Source organism: Cataglyphis hispanica, chromosome 2 (assembly GCF_021464435.1).
Source record: "Cataglyphis hispanica isolate Lineage 1 chromosome 2, ULB_Chis1_1.0, whole genome shotgun sequence".
Classification (NCBI taxonomy): domain Eukaryota; kingdom Metazoa; phylum Arthropoda; class Insecta; order Hymenoptera; family Formicidae; genus Cataglyphis; species Cataglyphis hispanica.
The window spans coordinates 6,275,901-6,303,019 of NC_065955.1; the positions used below are offsets into that span (position 1 = coordinate 6,275,901).

At 34.1% G+C, this 27,119-nt stretch overlaps 1 protein-coding gene across 1 annotated transcript in view; it reads right to left on the reverse strand.

Moving 5' to 3' along the window:
- Nucleotides 1–1,909: 1,909 nt before the first annotated feature.
- The window catches only part of LOC126858955 (probable G-protein coupled receptor Mth-like 1), a 138,768-nt gene continuing 113,558 nt past the window's right edge, over nucleotides 1,910–27,119 (reverse strand). The window contains exons 6-7 of the mRNA XM_050609726.1: nucleotides 15,536–15,674; nucleotides 1,910–6,795 (exon numbers count right to left, since the gene is read on the reverse strand). Of these exons, the coding sequence (XP_050465683.1) occupies nucleotides 6,462–6,795; nucleotides 15,536–15,674 (473 nt within the window). The 3' untranslated portion in view covers nucleotides 1,910–6,461. The remainder of the gene's footprint in view (nucleotides 6,796–15,535; nucleotides 15,675–27,119) is intronic.

Consider the following 27,119-nt stretch of genomic DNA (forward strand, 5'->3'; position numbering starts at 1 on the left):
CGTTCATCATTTCATCAGCCTCTTTCGTATAAAATCGCGATTCGCGAATAGTGCAAGGTATCAATTTAATACTACTTATACTGGCAAGCTACTGTGTATATGCATTACGTCTAATTCATATCGTGTATTGCATTATTAAACAATCTACTTTGAATAAATTATTTTAAGGCTACTTTCTTAGCTCATCGTCGATTATTTAATCGTCATAATTTAATACTTTAGAGAAACTATCGTCGTACTCTTCGAACGGATTTAATGTACAAAATGTGAAATTCGTCACGCGAACTATAATCAAGACTTAAAAGCTATTTAACAAGATGACGAATATAAGTAATTAACGATCGTACAATTACACGTCTAATATCAAAGTATATCTATTACTTTAAGTTTCGTACTGAAAAAAACTTGGTGTAATTAAATCAAAACTGACTATTTTCTTTATTTTAATGAAACATTTAGTAATTTTTCAATTATATTTTTGCGGAATTAAAAAAAATTTACAAAAATTGAGTTTCGATTCTCGCATATGAGAACGCAAGAATTGTCATCTGACATAAATAAAGATGACTGTTTCTGCAAATATTCGATAGAGAATAATTTGGCCATTTGCTCCCTTTAAGTATATTAATTTTCACTAGGACGCTTTTTTTCATTCAGGACGAATGTTAAATATTATAACTTATGTGCTATGCTAGAGTTTTGACATCTACAGAATTTTATAAAACCAATGTCAGTTATACATGATAATAATGTGTCAATAATACTAATTATAATATTAAAAAATAATAATAATATATATTAATAAAGTAATAATAACAATACAATGATGATGATAATAATAAGAAATATCTACAAGAATGCAACAGAGGGACAGGTGACGAGTTACGAATGTATTATGTACGGGGTGATGGTCTTATTTATAAATACATGCTCATTTTTCGTCGATAAATAGCAACCTCTTAAATTATTGCGTTGAATGCGACATATAAAACATAACAAAAGAACGGTATTTTTTTTTTTTCAAATCTGTAGTAGTACTTAAATTGACAAATCGTTGCGAAACTTATCATTCTTTCGTTATGGATTATTCGGCGCGATTAAACGTCGTTTATAATACGTCGTTGCACGGTTAATACGCTAATTACATGCAGCTTTTGCACACGCACGTAGTGTCACGCAATTAATTAATCGCCTCCCACGATGAATAGCACACGTACATCTCGCATACACACGCGCTAACACAACTAATAACGTCGCCACAGCCTAGCTTCTCCCCTAGCTTCTCTGCTTGATTTTCGGAAATGCAGAAGATTAAATCTCAATTTACTATCATGAAAACGGCGATTAATCAATCTTCGATGAAGCTGTGAGAGAGAAGTCAGTCGAGCAGCGACATCATTTCGCATAGTCATGCTACAAAAAAGGAACTAACGAGGTTTCCGGAACGATTTGATTCTGATCACGAATAATTTGATTGTAATTTTCAAAAACACATTATTACAATATTCTAAAGGGAATTTGCTCTCAACGTTTCATGTATTAATCGCAAATCACCTTGTATTCTGCGACTTGTGGGTGTTTTGTACAGTTTAAGGAATTATAATGTTAATTCAATTGTACAAACTTGCTTTTCTTGTAATGAATAATAATTGTTTCAAACGAGTCATTCTCAATCAGAGGTCAAGTCATTCCAGATCATGGATAATGTGAGTTTCAGTCTCTTCCTAGATGCACTTAAAACAATGATTCCCTAATTTCTAATTCTTAAACGTGTTAATGAAACCAAATGTCAATCTCATACAAAGGCTCAAAAGTTCGGACGAGGTTTCAAGGTAATCCTTTACCTTCGATTATATGTAACTAATCCTATATATAATATATATATATATATATATATATATATATATATATATATATATATATATATTGGTTTCTCTTTCCGATGATGACAATCACAATTCAATGCGATTAAAAAGCGTCATTGTTCTTCGTTATATGCATCATACGAAATGAAATGCATTGTCTCGATAACGATGTAAAATGATCCTAAATAAATCTTTGCGCTGCGATATATTTGTGCGGAAATAAACGAATCATCATTGAAAATTTTGTTTTCCATTTTTTTCTCGATCACATGATGAAATCCATCACGTCAACACAAATCAACTCGTTGGCATTTTTAAATGCAGACGTTAATTTGAGGCAAGGAACAGTGATGAAATTGTCGTGAAGAGTCATTAATCTTTTTTAATTGCTAACACTATATATACATGTCGTAGTCAAATTACATAATCCGTCCTTTTATAGAACGTCTAAGCATTTTATAAAGTGCGGCTGCATTCTCAAATCATGGTTGAAAGTGAAATATTTTACAATTTGGCTAGGAATTTTAGTCTTTTTATAAAACGCTAACAAATGACCATTCACAAACGCAATGATTTATATATACTATTATTTTAGATTCTGGCTGATTCGTTTCAGTCATTTTATGAACTGTCTTTGTCAAACAACCATTTATAGAAAATTAATAGAAAATTTCATTTATAGAAAAGTAATTATGTTATAATATTAATAAGTTATTACATGTTTCTAAATGAGAAAAAGCTTGTATGAACATTTGTTGTATTTATTACTTATTGTGTTTATGAATACTTGTTGTATTTTTCACAATTAAAGTTTTGTAAAAGTAATATAAATAAAATCTTAAAAATAATGTTCAAAAACAAATAAAAAGAAATATAAACGTAAAAAAATAAAAAAAAAAAAAAAACATTTATATGACTATTTTACCAAATATAACATAAAGTAAAATTAATAAAACGCAGTGTTCATAAAACGATTGAAATGAACCAGCCAGAATCTAAAACGATATGCAAGTCGTTGCGATTGACAATGTGGCGGATCGCTTGTTAACGTTTTATAAAAAAAAATTGTGTAAACTGGCTACGACATATATAAGCAAGTAAAATTCATAATTTCGAGACTTTATTAATTTGAGATTGCTATTTTATATATTCATTAACGTGAAAATAAATAAATCACATTAAGAAATATCATATAATTGTGTAACACATTTGCATTTCATTTGAAACTTTGAGAAAGCAGGTGCACGTGTCGCACCTTGAAGAGTCAAATTCGTGCGAAGGAAAGCGACGAAGTCGCGCCAATACGGCGCAAGGAACCGACGAGAACATTAACTTCGTCGTCTTTCGGTTCCTCTTTGTATACAATTCGGTGTGTCAAACACCGCATTTGGAAGGCATTTCAGAAGGCATTGAATTCCTAGTGTATATTGTCACGAGTTGACATTGATTATATGCCTTGACCTACCTACCTACGCGTGATTTCTTACGATATTTGTTATCAAAAGCCCCGTTTGACGTGAAACCGACGTCTCGTTTCGTCTCACAAAGCGAACGTAGCGATCAAAATTTTGTTTAAAAATTTATTTGTAATTAACGAATAATCATTGCCTCTCGCGAGGAGAAGAACACGTTTGGTCCAGGGTCAAAAATCGTATAGCAAGGATTGATGCTCGGTTGATTATTCATTGTACTATCGTAATACTTTCGCAATACTGAGAAGAAGGTTTCCAAAGAGAATGGCAGTTGCGGATAATATATCCTGATTAGTCTCATATACATCCTTTTGATACAGCATGTCTCGCTGGCAGTATAACTTCGCGGGAATTGCTTTAGAATTTCCTTCTGCGAAGTCCTTCCTCTCTTGGCATATCCACTTTCTTCGGGTCGAAAATTAGACAGAGAATATTTAGATAAAGGAAATCCAACTATTTCTCGAAATTAAAAATAAACTTCAAAGCTCTTCTTTAGTAACAGAGGAAAAAAATATATAATAATATTTTACGCCAAAAATAAATAATCACTTCAATTTAAAAAGAAAAAAAGAAAAATTTCGCGCTTGATTTACTTTACATAAAAATTACTCGATAAAGAAATATTGTGTAAAAGGACGATTTACTTCTGAACAATCACATAAACGGATTATTCGTGCGCGAAGCAACGCACACATCGATAAATTGCGAATCGGCGAAACCTTTTTGCATGCAGTCCGCGCGGTACGCAATGCAATAGAGCTTTTTTACATGCTCGATACCAACTGTCCGCGGTCTGATCAATGATAAATTGTAGCTCGAAAGCTACAATGTGTATTACATGTTAATGCTATCTAGCAACCATCCTGTCCAGCCGGCTAACCACGCCGATGCAAATTTATGCTAAAGAAAACGGAAAAACGGTTGCTTCCAAATTCGATAACATCCGATGAATAATGAAGGCGGGAGGACGCGGAAGGAAATTCATGATGAACCCCGATCATCCATCGATAATGAACACGAGGCAAGATCGTTTGCCGTTTTGTCTCGAATTTTCGTCTCGAGAGAGCAATTATCGTTAGATAAAAAAAACTGTCTTTTGGATGCTCTATTTCATCAGACGTTACTGGAGACGTATTATTTCTCTCATTCCAGTGGATTAAAACTGTTTTCTAAACTTTTTATAGGATAAAAATAGTAGAATATATATATTGGTAATCGTAATTATGAAAAGACTCTGTAGAAAACATTGATGGATTATTACAAAATCCATCCGCTATAAAATTGTGAAATCATTTTGTAAAGCAAAATTGCCTACATGTAGTATAGTATAATTTTCATTTCCGAGCGCGAGGAGTGACGACAATGACACTCTATTGTTCGTCTATTATTAAAAGTGATTAATCTTGCAGAGATACTTGCGCCTATCGTGTGGGCCGATATTATTAATATCAATGAATATCGTTGTCCGCTGAGAAAAAAATATTAACTCGCCTCGATCATAAATCAACGCATTGTGTCGGGCTGTTACCGAGGTCCGAAGAGTGCGCGTCATTGTCTGTTTAGCCGCGTATTGCTATTAAACTCTGATTTATGAATGATCCGTATCTCACTATCGATTTTCGAAGTTGCATAGAGATGTACGCTTGGCGTTTTCTAAATCGCTAAGCGATTATTCACGAATTACAAGCAAATTTGAAACATCCCATTTTTCATTATTGATAAAAAAGATAGTGTTCTCTCATAGATTGTAATCAGCGGTGATAAAAAAGTACGTACTGTCTATTATATTCGTTTTGAATATTTATATGGATATATCAAAGATAATTGAAAGATGTCTAAAAGAGCAGAATTAATTTCTTAGATCCCTTGACAATGTTTGCTTGACATCTGTGCTGATTGCGTTAATATTGGAGTTTCAATTAATTCTATATTATTTTCTTTCGAGTCATGCTCGTGATAGATTAAATATAGATAAAAATATTATAATTCAAAATTTCACGTGTAAAGCTCAGAGTTTAAATATCCAAAGCCTTTGGGTACTATTTTCAATATTATATATTTCACTTGATGGAAAATTTGCACTATCTATCGCGAGATCAACGATATCGTGTATCAAAGAGTCGCTTTCTTGCGTAGAATGAGTAACTGCTCATGTCAGAAAAGACGGATCGCACGATGTTCTGATAGTACCAAAACAGGAATAGACAATTAACGTTCTCGTTCTTTCGTCAGCAAAATTTCGCGATTTGTCTTTGTCAATTGTGTATTCAGTTTTCTCAGATTCAGTGACTAAGGCGAAGTGTATCGTCGCTCAAATGTAAGATATTATAATTAATCTCGGTCAAACAAAACAATCTACAAGTTTATCGAGATAATTTCAGAGAATTATCATACATTGTATTTCGGCAATTTATGTTCAAAGGTTAAAATGACTTGTACATCCATCGAATAGTCTGCCTGTGACAGGTAGTTGAAGTGATTTATCTCGTGCATTTTTGAATGCTCTGTCACATTAAAGCTCTCATTGAAATTAAATAACGATTCCGAATAAACAATTTGTGTTTTCGTGTCCATGCAGCGAAAATTTACGACTAGATAGTGGCAGGAGACTCTCGTTATTTCTTCCCCGTTTATCACTATATTATTTGATGAGATTATACGTTTTCACGAGAACTCAAGTGGCCAGGAAAGTCCAAAACAAAAACCTGAAAGAGACATTCAACAGACGTTCTAAATACTTTCAGGTGTTCCTTAGAGATCGCTGACTTCCTTCGGGCTTGCGTATTGTCTGGGAAATGTCGATACTTTCAGCAGGATCGTCCAAACATTATAGGTCAACGGATCTGTGATGCAAGATATTATTTTTTTGTTGCCAAATCGATCCTGCAAAAATATTCTCTGACGATAAAACCTTGTTGCATCGTTTACAACGTGTAATGAAAATGAAGACTTTTCTGGTAATCCCACTGGATGAAAAAGCCTTATCACACTTAATATGTTCATGAAAATGTTAACCATATCGACGTGACAGTTCGTGTCATTCAATGAAGTATGTGTTTGTGTATATGTATGAGCATTGTGTGACTTTGGGAGAAAGATGGACTCTTTCCGCGAAAAAACAATTCTAACAGATGGTCTCCAACGGTGCCGTCTTGGTACTCGGATTCTGCGTAACGCTATCGCCCATGCTGGGCATCCCGTGACTGGTCGTGCTGTGACCATTTCCCTGCCTACCGGCGTTGGTCTGCGGATTTCTGCTGAAGAGTCTCTTGAGCGCCGCTCTGACCTGGGGCTGGCAACCGACCGTCGCGAATATCAGCACTCCTTGGAAGGCGTTTATTAAATCGGTGAAGTACCAGATGTACTGCGGCCCGCCGACCGCCCATGAGACCACGTCTGCCACCCAGGTGATACCCATCACGATCACCAATTTCATGCATATGCGGCCCAGTGTTGCCCTGAAAGCAAAGAGAGAGACGCAAGACTTAAGTACAAATATAGATGCTTTTGACAGAAGGAGAAATGGTTAGTGAGTGAAGAGAATTTCTTATCTACAATTTCGTGGTAGCATGTCGTGCAAGGATCTTATCGTTAAAAGATAAGGATGACAACGATGATAACAGACGGAGATGCGTGCAACTCGCGTGTAATTTCAACCAAGCTATCGTTTGACATGCACATGTGAATCGCAGTGGGATCGCAGGCGCGAAAGATCATGAGCGGAATTGATCGTAGCTCGGTTGACATTTCGCTATTGTTTACATTACGTTATCGTTGTGCCGACGACATTAAATACGATCCAGCGAGAAATTATTCAACGCTGCAACGGGTCCCTGAGTTAATAAAATAATCGTACGCTTTACACGAGACATGTGTAATAAATGTAAACAGTACGCGATTAATTGGCATTGTTTATAAATTCAATATGTAAGACACGTCGTCCCGTTATCAAAAGCAATTGCGATATTTTTGTCATTAATGTGGTTAACTTTTCAACATCTGTGCTTTCTTTCTCGAACCACAAAATATTATGTGTCTAGTCAAATTTTGTAAAACAATTCCGCGATTTTTCAGATATTTTTGTTCAAAAATTCAGGTAAAGAGAATATTTTGAAAATTTTTTGCAACTTCTAAAATAAGTTTTTTATTGTATACATTTTTTAATAGTTTGTACTTATACGAAGGAAAAATACAGAGTCATTTAAGGATCCATGTCAAAATATTGACAAAAGCATGAAGATTTCGTAGACTGTGTTCTACTATCTCTTCTGAATATCTGTGCAAAACCTAAAATAATTGTTCGTGCAAAACTTTAATTTTTAAATCCACTTATCCGCTTAAAAGTTATTTACTAAAAATTGCAGAAAAATATTATTTATCTTTTTCTTTCTCTTTTTGCAAATTATTCGTTTTTCTTTGTTTTTTTGTTTAATTTCAGGGGATATTCACGATCAAAAATTTTTGTCATAAATTAAGAAAAATATTAATTACAACAATTTTTTTTAAGAAGATGTTAAAAATCATATTACTTTGTGATTCTTTAATTCTTTTTATAATCCAGATTTATTTATTTGATTTTTCAAACAGTATAAACGTTGTTGCAAAGAAATATATTTTTCTTTGAATTTTGGTAGTTTTTTGTTACTATTGTACAGTCGAAACATCCTTAAGTTTTACAAATGTATGAAAAAAAAAAAATTAATAGCTCTCATAAAATAATATCGTCATATAAAAGATAAACATTCGTAATATTTTTCATTTACATAACATATTTTAATTTTTGTATTACTAAAAAAATTATATTAAAAATATGTATTGTATATTCAATATTTTATTAAGACACATTAAATATATACATAAATAAATAGAGATAGATGTATATTTATAATATATTTTTAACACACATAATTCAAACTTAGCTTATCAGCGACTGACTGCTTATAATGTAAAAGCAAAATTATCAAAGAGAGAATTTTTAAAAAAATTCTCTGAATCCCAATAAAATTCCATAAGAGCTCCAGATTTTTTAAAAACGAAATTTCTGAGATTTCCAGCTTGCCCACCATGCCCTGAAATAGAATTTACTCTGCGATATTCATATCGGACGTAAAAAGATACTTCAAGTAGATGATATGATGAGAGAAGTGCAGACAGAGAAAAAAATTCGCTTCAATCGTTATTATTCGTTACACGAAACGGGAATCGCGCGAAATGCATGCTTGCGAGCGAGCGCATTCGCGTAGAATCGATTCGCCATGCGGTCTGCATCGCGTATAATATATGCGTCCCGTCGCGGGGCCTCGAAGTCAAAGGATTATTAATGCGCCCCGTCAGAATATTCGCAGCCCGTAACAGCGCGGGGCAGAATATAGGGACATATCGCAGAATTATGGCGTCATAATGTCGCTCCGCCACCCGTCCGACTGGCGTTATCCTGGCCGCACACCACCGACAATTCTATTTTCGTTTTGGCGTTGCTAATTATTATGAACGCAGCCGGCTCGATCGCGCGCGAGCGCGAATCCCAGAGGAGGAACTCCAAAGGGGAAAAGCACGAGTGCCGCGAGCGGGCTGAAAATAACGTCGACGATGGAAGAAGGAAACGACGAAGGACTGGGAATGAGAGACGATGACGTCGAAAATGATTTGGTAGTTTCATTTGACGAAGGTTGCACGAATTTTATGTGAAAGTACAGTTGGATGATTTTCAAGTCGCGACAGAGTTGACAAACAGATAAAAAAGTTGAAGTATTTTCGTCCCAATTATACGATGCGCTATTCAGTTTTATTACTCCTATCTAAGCAGCGTAAAGTAACGATATCATAAATGGACACTGAAAAATTTTAATTGTCTCTTAAAGATTTTCTGTGCCGTTATTGCGTTAGCTCTTAAGCATAGCATATATTTCACAGTAGCTTTAAATAGTTGCTTGTGAGCAATTTTCCGCTTAAGAATATTTTCGTATTAATTTAAATACAAAAATAATTAAAATTAAATAAAATTAAATTAAATTAAAATTAAAAAATATTTTATATTTTCACGATATGAAACGCAACTGTCGAGAGATTTTATTCCACGAACGTTAGATTTGTGTCAAAGTTTTCGCAGAAACGCTGTACGATATTGCGTCCGTCATATATTCAATCAGAAATTTTATAAAATCGCGAGCAGATGGTGAATAAGGGAAAAAAGTTTCCGAACGTTATTGAATGAATGCGATACGATCGATCACGATAGCTGTCGTGCATGAAACAAAGCGCGGCCGGAAATGAGATGTATAGACTAGAATGTGTGCGGATGTAGAAAAGTATGGTCAATATTATGAGTATGGAGAACAACAATAAGCAGAAAATTCCTACGAGGAAGATGAGGCACGGGCAAAGAGAGATCGAATGGTTCACACATGAACCAGCTCCGTAAATATTGAATTTCGCTTCGACACTCTACGGGATTGAGCATATGTAACGCGAGACAATAAGGAATGAGAGGACAAATGAGAGAATGAGAAAGGGAAACGCGAGAATTTCAAAAAAGGCAGCTACCTCGGCACAAAAGACCCCGAGAAAAGTTGTCCATTATCGAGGATCGAGAAAACAAGGAAAGGAAACGCGCGGCTCGAACAATCATTGAGTGTGCTTTTTGATTTTACAGCGCGATTTTTGTCGTCGAACAAATAGATCGAATGAAGACATTAAGGATGTTTTGGCTGTACAATAGTAGCAAAAAAACTATCAAAATTAAAAATAAACAAACATATTTCTTATGTTTATACTGTTTGAAAAATCAAATAAATAAATCCGGATTATAAAAAGAATTAAAGTATCACAAAATAATATGGTTTTTGACGTCTTCGTAAAGAAAATAGTTTAATTAATTAATTTTTCCTAATTTATGACAAAAACTTTTGATCGTGAATACCCCTGAAATCAACTGCAAGAAACACAAAAAAACGAATAATTTGCAGAAAAAGAAAAAGAGAGAGATAATATTTTTCTACACTTTTTAGTAGATAACTTTTAAATAAATAAATGGATCTAAATCAAAATTTTGTACAAATATGTATTAGAGATTTCTTAACATATTATGAAAATTTTTCGTTAGCAATGTTTTTTCCTTGTCAAATTTGTCAATAAGTGCCACAATATGCGATTTTCTGCAAGAATCAATATTAATTTTAAACTTAAATAATTTCCAAACTAGTAGAAGAATTGTGTTCAGATTTTGCATAAATACTCAGAAAAAATAATAGAAGAGTCTGAAATTTGTATGCTTGCGTCAATATTTTGACATATGACACATACATATATTTCACTCTCTATCTCTCGATATGTGATAAAAATATATTTTTTAAAATATATTATTAAATTCTTTAGTAATCAACAAACACACTTGCATATTAGTCTTTTATAAGTAATACTTGTCTTACAAGATGTATAGCAACACCAAATGCATGATAAATTGTTAAGAGAATAATCGTAAAAATTCTACGCTAAAATAAATTCATGAACAAAATCAATGAGATATAATTGTCAAAATTTGACGTTTTCATGTAACATGTGGTTTCAAATCTTCAACGAAAAAAAAAAAAAAAAAAAACAAGAATTGCAGATTCCGTATCAATTATTATCTTGTTTAATCGACAGATTAAACGAGTGATTGATATCGGACGAGTCGTGCGAAGAGACGAGCTAAATTTGAAAGATGAAAGCGGTGACGACGACGCGGATGAAAAACGATCTGAAATAGACAGCCGCGAGCATTTACGCGAGCGTTTATTCGTGGTTACAAATAAATGTCAATCTTTGCGGGTGGCAAGAATGGCGGAAGGTCTCGACGACGGAGTTAATTGACATGAGTAGACGGCGGAGAGAAATTTGCGCGATGATGACTGGGAAATATCAAATACGCTCGTCAGGAAGAAGGGGGTCGACGACTTCGGGTAAAATTTTAAACACATCGCGGATAGCGCTTGTTTATTCGTCGTCACACAGACGGCTTTCAAAGTTTCTTGATGTTCGCGCGCAGTTAATCATTCATAAGGCGTGCAATGTATGCGCTATTTTTAAATATGCAATAGCCGTCCGACTTTACAACCAATGCACGTAATTTGCCATAGCCAGAATCCAATTATTAAAAAATTAAAAAAAAAAAAAATTGTGACGGAAAACATCTATTCTTTTTTAAAACCCCGTTGCAACGTTAGGCAACCGCAAATTTGAAATGTATGGGAATACTAAAGGCAACACATAAAGGCAAGAAGAGATAAATACAGGCAAAAGATAAATATGAACAAGTTATGGAAAAAGTCTCGGCTACAATTGCGATATAAAAGTATCCTAAAGTTTTGCTAACGTATGCATTCGCACTTGTAAATCTCGCTCGCAAGCAGTTGGACGAGATTCTCGGGACTTTCTTGTAAGAGACACATATCACACGGGGAAGCATAAAGGTACGCGGATATAACGTGTGAGAATCTTTTTCGCAATTTAGGTGCCACGAAGATATCGCGGAGCGCTATATAAGTATATTTATTTCTTCTTCTCTCTACGCGAAAAGGTAGAGATTATTCTCGCGCGGTCGCATGTAGTGCAAAAATACTGTCGCACGTTCTCGGATGTGTGAAATATTTTTTTTTTTACCGCTGAATCCCGCTATCCGCGTCGCTATCTCGGCAGAAACCGAGACGAGACCGAGGAAACACAGATCTCCACTTTACGCGACCGCTGAAATGGGAAAAGCGCGCGACACACGAAAGTGCATTCGGGCTGGCGAACTGGATCCTCACGACGGTTATTGCGAGTGTTTCACCGCGAATATTTATGCCACTTCCTAGGACGTCTGCCTCTTGCTAGGACTGAGAATAATTCAAGTCGGCTATTCTTCTTTCTCGGACAAATCGGACGTGACGACCGCACACGTTATATGTGGCCGTCTGGAACTCTTCGGCCGGTCATGGAATTCGGCAGGGAACATTTGAAAAGAAATTTTTTTTCGCGTGATTTTTTCTGTCTCCGCAAATGCGTATATGCCGCAATTTCGCTTACGGCGATAATAAAGCGATATTATTCCGATTTAAAGAGAATTATTTTCGTTTCATCGTAGAGGAAGTTTTGTGACAAAATTTTTTTTCGAATTTTTTTATGCCAAAATTTAAAATGTTTCAAAACATTTTTAAAATCATGTATTTAAAAAATGTCTATATGTATGTATGTGCAAAATGTTCATTGTACAATCACTTCTGCAATTTTTAAGGTATCTAAATTTTTTTAGATGAGTAGAGTATTATTAAAGGAAGGTTGGTAATGAATTTTGGTGAGGATTGGTTCATTTCTTTATAAAAGTTTATATTTTTTGAGAAATGTTTGTACACGCTCTAATTTTTGCAATTTTTTAGAACAAAGTTCAGTAAATATATAACAAATTTTGAAACTGAGATATAATAAAAGAAATAAATCTAATAACAGATAAAAATCTAATAATCTAAATAATGATGACTTAATTCTGACATATTTTAGTGAATATTAGATATTCGAAAGAACGAGGATATTTGTTTCATTTTTTTTTTTTTTATGATGCATAAAACTTACTATAATTTCAGTTTTAAATAAAAAAAATAATATTATTATTTCTCATAATAAAAAAGCATTGCCAGCGAATATGTTCGGGAGTTTTCGCAGGTAATTTATCCACGTCGAGATGTTCCGGAAACTATGCAAACGTATGTGATGAACGAAATCCGCACTGAAGGTATAGAACAAACTCGGGATGAAGCGAAATCTGCATATGCTATTACGTTTCCTTTGCCAACAATGGCCGTATTGTGTTCGCGTACATACATCACGACGGGCAAATAGCGTCGTCGAAATCGCGAATTGGGATCGTCAATATCAATCTCGAATAGAGCTAGAGGATGTAAGCGGATCGAAGGGATGTCGGGCGAATGGAAAATAACGATTGCCTGATATCAGTCGGCTGGAAGGTAATAAAATAAACCTTTTCCTGCGCGCGCGAAGTCTGCGATCTATAAAAAGAATCCTCCGTTCGCTCGTATAAAGATCGCCGGAAAATACGAAATGTCAAATATCTATCTATCTCGCAGAACGAAGAAGCAGAAAATATTTTTATATTCTGTATCCCATCTCATATCACATTAAAAATATCTTTATATATATTTAAAAATATCTTTATATTTTTTTTATTCAAAATTAGAATTTTAAAAATTATATATCTCGATATAAATAAATTTAGAAAATTAAAAATCTATTACGGTTTACATTTAAAGTTATATAAAGACAGAATTTAAGCTAGCATTTATACATTATTAGTTAATGTCTTTCTCTCTCTTTCTCTCTCAGAGAATATATCAAAATAAGTTGGAACAGATGCTTTGATATTTCGAAAATTTCTCTCGTTTTTCCTGATTTTTCGTCCCAATCCTTTCGTGAAATGAGCCTTGTACGATCAATTATCTTTGATATTCAACAAATTCACAGGCATCGTCCTTCCATGTCCAAAATAAAGTCCCATATTGCCGTGAAAAACGCGAATCCAATAAAATTTGGTCGTTTTCACAAGCCAAAAGTGTCGTTTCGACGTACGAAACGATCGGGCATTCCTGTTTCTCGGCGGTCGTGCAACACGGCGTTTATTATCGTTGCTTCGAGACTCGTCGGCAATGGGCCTCTAAACGTAGTTGTTGGCACAATTCCGGAATATTCCTAGAAATATCATGCGCGGGCATCAATTCGCGTATTGTTGTCTTCCTTCAAGGCAAAATAATCGGAATGTTTTTCCGATCGCGTAATGGCTCGTCCGGAAAATAACGAAATAATCTCTCCTCCGTTTGCTTTGTAAAGCGAACGCTGATATAACGAGCTTCCGGCGTTAATGCTTTTTGGACTCTCATTGCTTTTGTGCGCGCACTTTCGCTTATTTAAACTTTAATAATGTGGAAGAACTTTTTTTTTTCATGCGTGCTGTACGCAAGAGATTTTTCACGTTTCAAACGCCTTTAAACGCCGAGGAAATATCGCGGGCAAAATTTTTGCATTTTTGTTTTTTTCTTTTTCCAAAGTACCGAATTTTCAAACAATCATCCGATGACTTACATGATAAAACTTTGCCTCATGCGTTTATCGTACATATGAAATATTGTCACTCTTCGATCTTAAAATAGATCAAACAATTGGACGTTCAATTACATTCGATTAATCGCACTCAAAGTGAACGGTCAAATGCAAAAATAAACAGATCCTCCAATTCGCGAATGAATTTATATCGCGCGACAAGGTCGCGGTTTTTTAACTTCTTTCACGCGTCGTTTCCTGAAAGCTGCAAAAATGCGAGAGGAGTATCCTAAATTTTACGATTGGACGTAAATATCTGCGCGAGACAAAAGCTGAACGGACAATGTTCCGCGAGATGAGCGTGCGAAATGTGTTTATGAATCTGGGAAACCACGTGGGAGGGATCAACGTTATTTTTTTTAGCGACGAATTCTGGCAAAAGCCATATCCGTCGCTTGCAAGGTTGGCGAACGCCTCGAGACAACGCCGAATTTCGGAGGACTATCGGCTGGTCGGTCCGTTTATCCGCTGCCTCGATTAATCCAATCAAACTGCGGACGATCCTTTGTTAATCCACCGATGAATTAACTGGCTCTGAATACTCGGGTACATGTGTTTGGCAGATAATTCGAAGATATACTACTCGGTGGAATACAATTAAATTCCTGCATTCTTGATTTTGACATCTTGTATGCGCGAGTTTATTTACTTCAATTAATATAATTTTTTAATAGAGTAAATTATATTCGTAATTTAATTGGCAAGAAAAACAGAAGCGTACTTTGGAAAATGTAATACATTGCGAAAGCATTGTTGCCGCCGTATATTGTACGAGAAAAGGAATTAAATATTTTGCTGCAGAAAGATATTTTCTATGAAAAAAAATCCTTTGTAACGTGAAAAATATTTAGGTATTTGTTGAAATAAATTGTTATTTTTTTCAATATCTGTCAGATATATATGAATGAATTAAAAATAAAAGTTTGTTTGATACACAATTGAATATTACAAATTATTTTATGGAATTAGTCAAAGTCTTACTTGTGTAAATGACCGAGAGTAAGATACGCACGCTTGGTCGGTTCGTTTCCATTAATGCGTAGTAAAAAAAGAAAAAAAATATTTTCTTACCTCTCAGTGGTGCTTTTCACGAATTCGCCTTTCCAGAGACCGCACGTCAATTCACGGGCAGTTACAGCGAAAAACAAAAGATTTACAGCCAAGAGCACTCCGACCGGTCCAAAGAAGTACGCCAGGATTTCCATGTCACCTGCAAAACAAACGGAAATGAATTTAGTAAAATTCCTTGAAAGATAAAACGTAGTCCGTTTTATTATATTGTGTGAAAAAATTATTTTATTTTTTGTCAACATATATATTTTTAGCATATTTTGTATTGCGTCAGTTTTTTAATTTAAGACAATCAAAAAAAAGACAAACATTCTGTTACTAATATTCCGTTTAATATGCAATCGCGATTTATTTAATGTTCTAGGAATCGTGTTTCATGAGGAACAAGCGATTTCTGTTTCAAACTGGCTAACGACCTATCGACACGAAACGGTCCTTGCACCTGGGTTAATAATCATATGCTTCTCGTCCGCGAGACGACCTCAGCCGGGTCGATACTCCAGAGATTTAAGCGGTGCAAATATCCGGATGATGCGATGCCGTGGCTGTTTAAATGGCGTTTCAATAATAAACGACGCGCGATCAACCAGCAATTTTATTTTCGCGATGCTTAATTCGGCATCGTATCTCGGTGAGAAGGCGTGAAATATTTCAATAGCATCTGCAAAACGCTATGAAATGCTTGCACTGGAAAACAAATGGCGAACGCCTATAATATTAATTTATGGAATTAAGAAAATAATTTTTTATCTTAAATAATTGATAATTTATTATCTTATTCATTTATTATATTTATTAGATTTATATTATTTATTTTTTTAAGATTTTATTTTTATTTTACAGATTTAGGTATTATAATAGAATGATTATTATTTAATTTTAATTAAATTAACACAGAATTTTATATATTATTGGATTAAGTTTCATGTTTATTTATTAGGGTGATTATATATTAATTTCATCAATAATTATATTATATAGAATAACTTATATAAGAAAAAATTTATATTGATCAATTTATTAAATTAGTGATTTTATTTATGCTATCAATAATTTTAATAATTATTAGGTCTAATTTAATTAGAATTTTATTTGAATGAAAATCTAATAAATTAGTTTTGATAATAATTTTTTTCGCTTCAATTACTAAAAGAGCACAATTTTTTTTTTCGATTTATGATTATCTATAGCAAACATTTAATATCTGCATACTGAAGCTGTGATCTCGATATTTTCTCATTGTCGTTTCACGCATATGTCCAATATTAAGGATCGAATAAATTTTATTGCTGCTACAGAAAATAATAATCTTCCTTTGCTAATAAGCTACAAGAAAGAAAGACGAATGGAAAGATACTGGAACGCGATGGGTTTTCGTAATGCACGCGAGCAGAAATAGATAGGCGATTTATGACGAACAAATAAATTGCTCGATCTGCCAACGCAAGTTTATTTTCTCATTCACATATTGACGCGCGGAGCGTTACGACAAAAAGAAAATAGAGGCCAAAACGTGTCGCGGCTCAGGAAACTGGCTTTTAAATATCACTTCTCTCTCATTTATTCTTAATTATTTATGATACCGTGTTTAAAAAAAAAATACGTGTGTATCGCAATCGCGAACGATAATAACTGCTGAAGCGAGACGTACTTTGTTTCCGTTATCCAATAATATTCTATAGTCGATAACTTTGCTGCAGCACCATTGCACATTTGTCTTCCCTTTCGCGGATAGTGTTGTTTACGTTGCATCCTGCTATACATACAGGGTGAGTCTTTTTAATTTTAACAGGCAAATATTCAACATAGACAAAGAACTAAAAAAATATTTTGTAGCTTAAAGTTTCTTTAACACGATATCGGTTCTTAAATTATTTATCTTTCTTATTCTGTGTTTTAAAAAAGAAAAAGAAAATTGTTCCTTAAAATTATATACTTTCGACATTATATATAAAAATCATCGAGATACCAAGGAAATTTATTTACATTCTCAATCTGAAAATGTAATGAAAAATATGGATTTTTATTTGAAAAAATTAAATTGACCTTCATCTGATCTTAAATAGATGTCTCAAGATCAAACCGAGGTCACCGTTGTCGTCCTCCTCTAGATACAATTTTTATCTGATGAGAAGTTTTTTTGTAAAATTGCATATTTTCGAAATATTTGCCTGTTAAGATTAAAAAAACTCACCCTATATTTCGAACGTTACAGCGTACGCACCATTTGCAAAAGACATCTAATAATTCTTCCCCCCAAAACTAGCAGCGTGACTAATCTATCGTATTTACGTTTTTAATTAAAAAATATCTGGAAATAAATGTGAAAATGTCATAATTGTAATTTCTTTTTACGATTATTTTAAACAAATTAAATGACAAAAAATTTAATGTGTTTAATATTTATTTAATATGATAATTAACACATTTAATATTCAAAACACTATAATTGCAATTTTTTTATATGCTATAATTGCAAAATTATTTTTATTCCTTTATTACTAGAATAATTATATTATTCACATTTATATAAATTTTCTAAAAAAATATATAACATTCACAGTGCTTTAAAATGCGTTTCGGAAGTGTGGAAACAATGCTAACGACTGTAACCTTTGTCTCTTATTATACTGCCTTTGTCTCTTATAATTTTCCCGCTTATTCAATTGCAAATTCTCGCTATTTAAAAAAAAAAAAAAAATATAATTCTCGCAAGAATTATCGACGCTTTGTCAGAGGATTAGCGTTTTATTTTACAAGGATAAGGATTGTGGCTAAATCAAAGGCATGAAATAAAGGTACACGAGGTAAAGATGAACGACACGTAACGACCCGCGAGCGATCGGGCGTGGTAAAGTTTGCACGGGGTTACAACGGGGAGGCTATTCCGGGACGATCACGCGACCGCCGTGATTTCGCCGTCGAAATTGCGCCCGTTCGGGAAAGGACGGTATGTATGCGTTTAGCAGAAATTATGGTGAATCACGCGGAGCGTGCACTTAACCAATCGGTGGATCGGTTGTATACACTGGACGAGGGCCCGGTAGTGCAAGGCTGCGCGATTCCCTGAATTCCTGGGATATGCACGCGCTGGTACGCGCGCACGCTCGGATTTCAAGTTCAAGACAGATATCCGGAGGATCCGCCCTCCCCGATAAGCGCAGATATTTGCGATAGATAACGCACGTACGCGCGCGATCGCGAATTCATATTTGCTTCAGCAACATCGTTTACGGTATCTTCTAATCGTGATTATAGCGATTTCAATGTGTGCAATGTATACACGGAAATACACAGAGATAAATGTTAACGCGGCGATATTAATTTCGTTTGAAAAGACGAGTCCTTATAAAATATCGATTGCATGATCATTTTAATCTACTAGAATATCTCAGACACTTTGCGTTATTTTAAAAAATGTTTCAAATAAAAATTGTAAAGGCCACCACTAGATGAGGGCATCAATTTTTAGGCCTAAGGCCCTATGCGGGCCCAGTCAGGCCCAAGTAATTTTTTTTTCAAATAGAAACCCCCATATTTTATTCATGTAATCATTTATCTCGAGAGCTTTTCAAAACACTATAATAAGTATTTTTTCATTAAATATTTTCCGAGTTATTTTATATCTTATTCTGACATTTTTTGATATAAAATATCTCGTAAAACAGTTAGTTTTCGATAATCTTATCGTAATACTTTTATGTATCAATATTTATAATTTTATAACCAATCGTTTCTATAAATTGAATATTTAATCTCATATTCTATTAGAATTTTATAAATCGAAAATATATGCATTTACATACACATATTTTCTAAAAATAAAGTTTATATTTGTATTGCATAGAAAATAGAATTAATGTATATTTGTATATATATATATATATATATATATATATATATATATATATATATTATATTATTACTATTCCAATTAATACTTAAAATAATCAACAATTTATATGTTTAAAATAATAAAAATTAGAAATAAACTAAAATAATAAAAAAATATAGTTTGCTAAACAAATATATTAGGTATAATTGTTATATGAAAAAGCTATTAAAAATTTCGAAGATTATTTATAGAATTACACGAGAATATTTAAATAACAGTGAAAGAATACGATTTTCACACGCAAAGTATATTTCGATCGGCTTCACGGTAATTTGACGATAGAGACCCTGGCCGAGGCTTCACGGTCGAGTCGCTTTTATCGGGGTGATTCGCCCCCTCGCAACTAACCGGTCCCGACGACTCTTCCAACCCCATAACTACGGATGCAATCTGCCAGAAACAGACTCCTCTCCACGAGGATTCCGTAGCCACTTATCAGTTACAGGGCGCGTCCGCGCAAACAAATCCATAAATAAAATACGACGTAAGCTTCGACTAGCAATAATGCATCGCTTTATCGTCCGCGGAGATATTAAACGACTGACCTAGTCGAGATTTTCCGAGAGCTTTTATCGAGAGAGAGATGGAAAAATTATTATAAAAATTGGACGCAAGCTTCGGATAAATCACCTGCTCGAAAAGACTCGACTTTTCGAAGTGGATATTTCGGAGCGATAGATTCGCGACAGAAATAAAATATCGAAGCAACGACCCGAAGAAATTTCTGTCGCAAAAATTGTGTCTACTGTATATAAAGATGACAAACTCGTCAATATCTTTTCGAAATATTCTACATTTTTCAGGTAAATCGTTAAAAAATTCAAGCGCGAATATTTATCACGGTACGACCGTAAGATTAAAATTGGTTTCGTGCGTAATATCCGTGATTTAAGTGCGCTCATAAGTTTCTCGTTATTTCGCGCCCGATATTTAAGAGACTACTTTAAAATTATGTCGTGCAAATATTTTTTCTGAACCACCCATTATTATAAATTGATTGTGAATCAAGAAAAATAATAATTCAATGATATTTGAAATTAATAGTTTCTAAAACAAGATTAAATCAAATTAATTTTCAATCCTCTTTTGGACAGAATATGTATAAAAATGAATAATAAAGTTAAAAAATTAAAGTATTAAGTTAAAGAATATTTTGACAACTTGTGTTTTATATTTTTCTGACAACTTTCGATCAATCTCAATTTAATCGTGCAAAAATCGACGACAATTATTACGCGTAGTGAAAATAAAAACGAAAAAATTATTCTGCCGAAAATGTCCATCTCTATGAAAGTCGCCTATATGATGTATGCGATGAATAGAATGTACACATAAAACATTTTGATTCGTTTTTTTTCAAATGTGTATCCATACAAGACACGTCAATTGACTCTGCAAGCCCGTTACTATTTAACAACTCAATAAAAATGTGACGATACGCAATAACAATACCCAATGTTTTTCTTATCGTATTTATCGAAGCGTTTTTTTAGACGAGATAAATATAATTCAAAAAACACGAACAGGATCGTTGACTAGCTAATAAACAAACAACGGTCATATAAACAGAATTCATTGCTTATATTAGTTGTAACGAAATAAAACAGACGCGAGAATTACATGCAGGTTCGAAGCGAATTGTAGGCAAATCAAACGATCAAATAAATTTGCGTTATTCAGAGTAGTCGTTATTCGAGCTTTGTAATTTTTATCCTCAACTTTTATGATCTTTGCGGTAGCCAATGCACATCTATATTTTGTGAAGCAATCCTTCTATATTATCCTTCAATATTCACTCCATATTTTTAAAATTTTCCGACATTCTATCAATATTTCCAATGTACACTTTATTTTCGATTTAATTATTATCAATTTAATTTTATTGTAGAATTTAAATATCTATATATGTATATATAGAGTGAGTCAGTTAAAGTGTTACAAGCTTATATCTCGGAAACAAAGCATTTTAGAGAAAAATATTTTATACAAGAGTTTTGTGACTTCGAAGAGGACATAAGATAGTTTCATTGGTCATTTGATCTTGGAAAGTCATTTAAAGATCATATGACGATCACCTTTAATTTCTTAAATGGAAACCCCGATTTTTCAATGCATATTCATGTAGCTTATCTCAAGAGTTTTTCAAAACATTATAATAAAATATTTTTTTATATAAGTTTGCAACACTAACTGACTCACCATGTATATGATTCTCTTCTTATATATATATAATTTATTAGAAATGTTTCTCGTAAATTAATTGGATTAATCTAAAAGAAATCAAGAAAATTTTCAGCTCTCTCAATGTGTCTCGTAAAAGATATTTCAAACATATACTGTGTCCCTTAAATATATTTAAAGTTCTCTAATCTTGAAAATTTACTTCAGTTGTTACGGATAATCAAGTCTTCGCGAATTGCTATGCAATTCTCGTGCTTTGCGCATCGAGTGGAACAAAAGGTTTGCTTTCAGCTGGAATAATCGCGGTTTTTACCTCCCGGTTAGAGGGGGAACCGGCGCTTTTCGCGGGAGCTCAATGTCAAACTTTGGCCGCTCGTCACGAAACTTTCGAAACATCGTGTAGCGGGTCCTGTTCGTATAACCGAGCTAACTTGCATCCCGATGTCCGCCGGGAATATTAAACGGATGCAGAGAAGCGAACTCTTGTATCCCGGGCTTCTTTCCGACTATCCTGGCTTCTTTCTCATCCGGCGCGCCTTCATCAAGAGCGTCTCAAAATGCAATGGTCGTACATTATTCGCCCAAACCTCCTCGAACTTTTTCCAAACCGGTCCCGCAACGGGATCTTGCTATGCGCTGTCTGACACCGGCAAAGTTTTTCCATCAGGCATGTCGGGTCACGCGCAAACTACAATGACACTGGGAAAGAATATTACAGAGAAATATAAATATTTACACAAAAGTCAAACTAGACGTAAAGTGTAAATTTATAAAAGATTAATAAATATTATTTTTAACAATTTTATTTCGATCTCTTATAGTATGCAAACAAATGCATAGAATATGATGACAAGATCATTTTCAATAGATGATATTGCGTATTTTTAGAAGAGGATCTCTTTTTTTTTTCAAAACTTGAACAGTCAATAAAAAATGTATTCCATTATCCTATGTCACTTTCAATTGGACATTCGACGCCGGAAATCATATTTCCAGTTTCCGCATTTTGCTCAAGATTGTCGCGCGGCAGAAGAATACGCGACGATGCACCATAAAAGAGGAGATAAAGGCATTACGAACAAAAAAAAAAAGAAGGTGAAGGGGAGAGAGGAAAGGGATAAACCGCGACGGGGAACGGCTTTCGAATTTTGCGGGCGAGGAGATGGCCGTCTATATTTGCTGAGTTTGGCAGATCGCCAACAATAGCTGTTTCGTGTAAGTTATATATCTCACTCTTTCACGGCGCAACAAACATTCGAAACAAACATAAATGAATTATGTCCACGCGTGCCGCCGTTCGATACTTTACAGTCCTTGCCACTGTCAAATCCGATTAGCTCGTCGTCGAAAGCATTCGCGCGAGAATTAGTCGCGAAGCTCTGGCGCCGACGAGCTTTATATCGTCGCTCGTCTTTGTCACGTGGCCTTTTTCTGTTCGTTGTCCCACTCTTTCTGTCTCTTTTGCTTTCTCGTAGAGGAAGCTTTGTTTTCGTTACAAAATTTTTTTCCAGATTTCTATGCCAATGTGTTTAGAATATTCCAAAATGTCGGAAAATTATATTTAAAAATATGTAAAAATCTACAAATCTGGGTCCACAAAATTTTCATGTTTTTGTCAATGTTTCGACGCATCATCTTTAAGAGCAACGATGACAGATATTTTCTGTTAATATTATTAGTTGTGTGACAAAAAGGGTGCTATTCATATCGATGTTAAATATAAATCTCGTAAGTAAGGGATAAGTACAACGGTGAAACAGAGGACGGTATCGGGGGGCCCGTATATAAACGCATGTACACGCATACCTATTAATGTGGGCCATACAGTCGATAGGAGGCAAATGGGGGATTTGGTCGTTTCTCGCACGATGGGGTTGGACTAGCTGGCGCCAAGCTTTATCTCTCCACTCCATCGTCTCGGCCTATGCCGTTATAGGGTATAACGTGGTTGCTGGAATAAAGGGAGAGAGTTTGTTGCTTGTTGTCGTCGCACAAGTATCCCCTCTTTTACTGCAACAGCATTGTATCACGAAGAAAAACTCGCGATAGTTCCGCGACGCAGCTTTCCAAGAGGAACCATTATCCCGATTTAGCAGGTGGCTTCATTTATCTGCCAGGTGTGGCCTTTGTGCGCATCCAGGTGCTCTTTGTAGAGAAAAGATGAAATTGTATGACAATAGAAAATAGAAAATAGATTGAATCTTGATGATGAAATAGCACGCCCTCCTCCCGTTCTAGGACAAATTTTGAAAGATTCTGAGATCGAGTAAAAGCAAAGGGCGAAAGCAGAAAGCATTGTGGTATTGACCGACTGTTATTCACTACTTGTGTATCTTGTGATTGAAAATGAAAAATCTTTGCGAATTGAAATGAAAAAAAAAATGGAAAAATAGTAGCATATAATATATTAATTTATTCGCAGGATAGCCCATTTTCATTTATCCATTCAAATATTTCAAAATCTGTAAGTTTTAAAAGAATATTTTTTAGACAAAAGCTGTTTGGTTCCAAGGGAAAAAGAAGATAGAAATATTAGATAGACTTTGGTGGCGCTGTAAAGGTCATATCAAGATTCTCTTTAATTTTTTAAATAAAAATCCCCATTTTTCAAAACATATCCTTGTAGCTTGTCTCAAGAGCTTTTCAAAACATTATAATAAAGTATTTTTTCATTAAGTATTTTTCGAATTATATGATATCTTGATTTGACATATTTTGATGTAAAATATCTCAATACTTAATGGAAAAATACTTTATTATAGTGTCTTGAAAGACTCTCGAGATAAGTTACAAGAATATGCATAGAATATTGAAGGTAATCTTGATATGACTTAATAACATTATCCAAGATCTAATTAATTCTATTTTCTCGCCCTCTCGAAACCAAACAACTTTTGTCTAAAAAGATTCCTTCTAAAATTTATAGATTTTAAAATATTTAATTTAAATAGATACATTAAAATGGGCCACTCTGTATATTTCTTTTATTATATAATTTATCTACATTAATTTATCTATATTTATGTAAGTGTATATGTTAAGATACATTTTTTTTTTCCAGACAAATCATCTCGCTGTTTTAGCCGTGTTTTAATCGCCTACGTGATTATCACTTTATTTTATCATTAACACTTTAAACGCGGCCGCATGCTTTTGTTGCAAAATATCATTAACGCACCGCGTCCACAATCAGGAGACACCTATAATTATTATCCCCGTCATCTCTTTGATGTCCTTTTTTCGTTACGGGGGGGAAAAATTGGCGCCATGTCGCGCGTGGCGAGGGTGGACGGCGGTTTGTTTGTAATTGCAGTCTCTCTGACCGCGACAGAGGGGGTGGTGGATCCGGCATGTAAAAGGTAAGTATTAATCAGCGGCGTGCGGAATAGATCGACGTGGCGGAATTAATGCATCCATCGGCGGCGTGCGCGCGCGCTTGCGTCTACGCGAGGGATTTTAGGACGACACGGAGTATACGCGCCGGATTACGGGATGTGGATTACGGGCGAACGGGTCGTTAAATAACCCGTAACCGTAGCCGGGGCTTCGACGAATAAAGATCCGTTGCTCGCTACGACGTCGAACCTTATTATCTCCGTTCGTGCGCGCGCCTTATGAGAGATTCGCATCGGGCGGACCGCGCCGGTTATTATTGGGGATCCGAGGTATTAAAGGCTCTCCTCGGGGTATCCGATCTTCTTATATTCAGCTACCCCCTACGTCATACTTAAATACAATATTTCGGCCGAGGCGTAATCCTCTTAGTATCCGCGCTCGCATCGTGCGGAAGTCAATGCGGCGCTCGCTTGTTTTGTTCCTTATCGTAATCGATTATTTGTACGCCCGGATAATTACATACCGTCGGGGAGAGAAGCATGTAAACGAGAGCTTGCATTTATGTGTAATATTTCAGAGAGAGAGCATGTAATCCTCTTGCACGAGTTGAGTGGCTGTCACTTGACTGTGCTAACAATGTATTAATAAATACCTTCCAATTTTATGTCCGTAAAGTGGAAGTTTGATACGCGTATTTTGTATAAAAATAAAAATTTAAATATATTAGTAGTGTATCCGAATAACTTTTTTTTTAACTACAAATTGTTTTTTTCTTTTTTATAAATTTATCGATTTTTTTCATAAAATTTTTTACCGAATGTCAGTTTTTTTCTCTATTATTTTTAATAAGTACATGCATGTATTTTGTATGGAAATAGAATTTCAGATATATTAGTCGTGTAGGTGAATAATTTTTTTTAATTATAGATTGTTTTTTTTTTATCAATTCACCGTTTCTTTTTAAAAATTTGACCGAATATCAGTTTTTTCTCTAATATTTTTAATATAAAATATTTTCTTCAAATTAAGATCGTTCGTCCGGACCGTCTGATTCGCTTCTTATTCACGTGTTTTTTTTTTACGAGGTAATTAGGATGAAAATTAAGATTCTAATGAAAAGAGTGAAATCTTTTAAAAGCAATCCATCATCCGTGAATATATGCATATAATGATGGCCACGTAATAATAACGACCACGATATTATTTTATTTTATAACGCCAGTCGCGCCGATACCGAACGATGATACTTCATTAGCAATTAATTCGACACGACCGATCGATTAACAAAACCAATTTAATCGGCACTCCGAGAGCGCGGATGACCAGTTCTATTAATTGGCGGAATAATCGGATCACAAGGGATTGTCGGATAACGGTCTGCTCGCAACGTATTACTTTCAATGATAAGCTCCGTTATTGTCTGTCAAATCGATATCTTATTACTGTCAAATAACTATCTTTAATCTGAGATATAATCACGAAGAAGTATTTAAGTTGAAAATTACCACATCCCAAAGAGTTGAAAGAGAGGAACGTTCAGTCTTCATTAAGGTTAAATTGTATCCTCATATCGATTTCTCATTCGTTTTCTATTCTTCAATAAAGAGTGTATCAAACAAGAATAATTTGCAATCAGCCTCCAGACAGCATATTTATAAAATATTTATAATGATTATTTAAATATTTTATAAATATTTATCAAAATATTTTATAAACATTTTTGTGATTTTAGATTTAACAGATCATAAAGATCATAAAAATATTTATAAAAATATTGAGAAATACTTACAAAGTATTATTATAAATATTTATTTTCTACTTACCATAAATATTAAATAAAATATTCAGTCTATATTTTAACATATCGAATAAAGTTTTTCTGATTCCTTCTCTTAATATATAATGCAATATGTTGTATATTTAGTATACTCTTAGTATACAAAATATATATAAAATATTTGTATAATATTTCAAAAAATAAGTAATAAAAACTATTTATGATTATTTATCATAAATATTGTAGGCTGTCTGGGTCATGTGTTATATTTAAAACAAAACATAACATGAATGTTAATATTAATCATGATTAAAGATCGCGATCTTTATAAATCAGTAGCAATTTCACTTATCTATTGCGAGTGAGATTACTATCGACTTTAAACCAAGAAAATA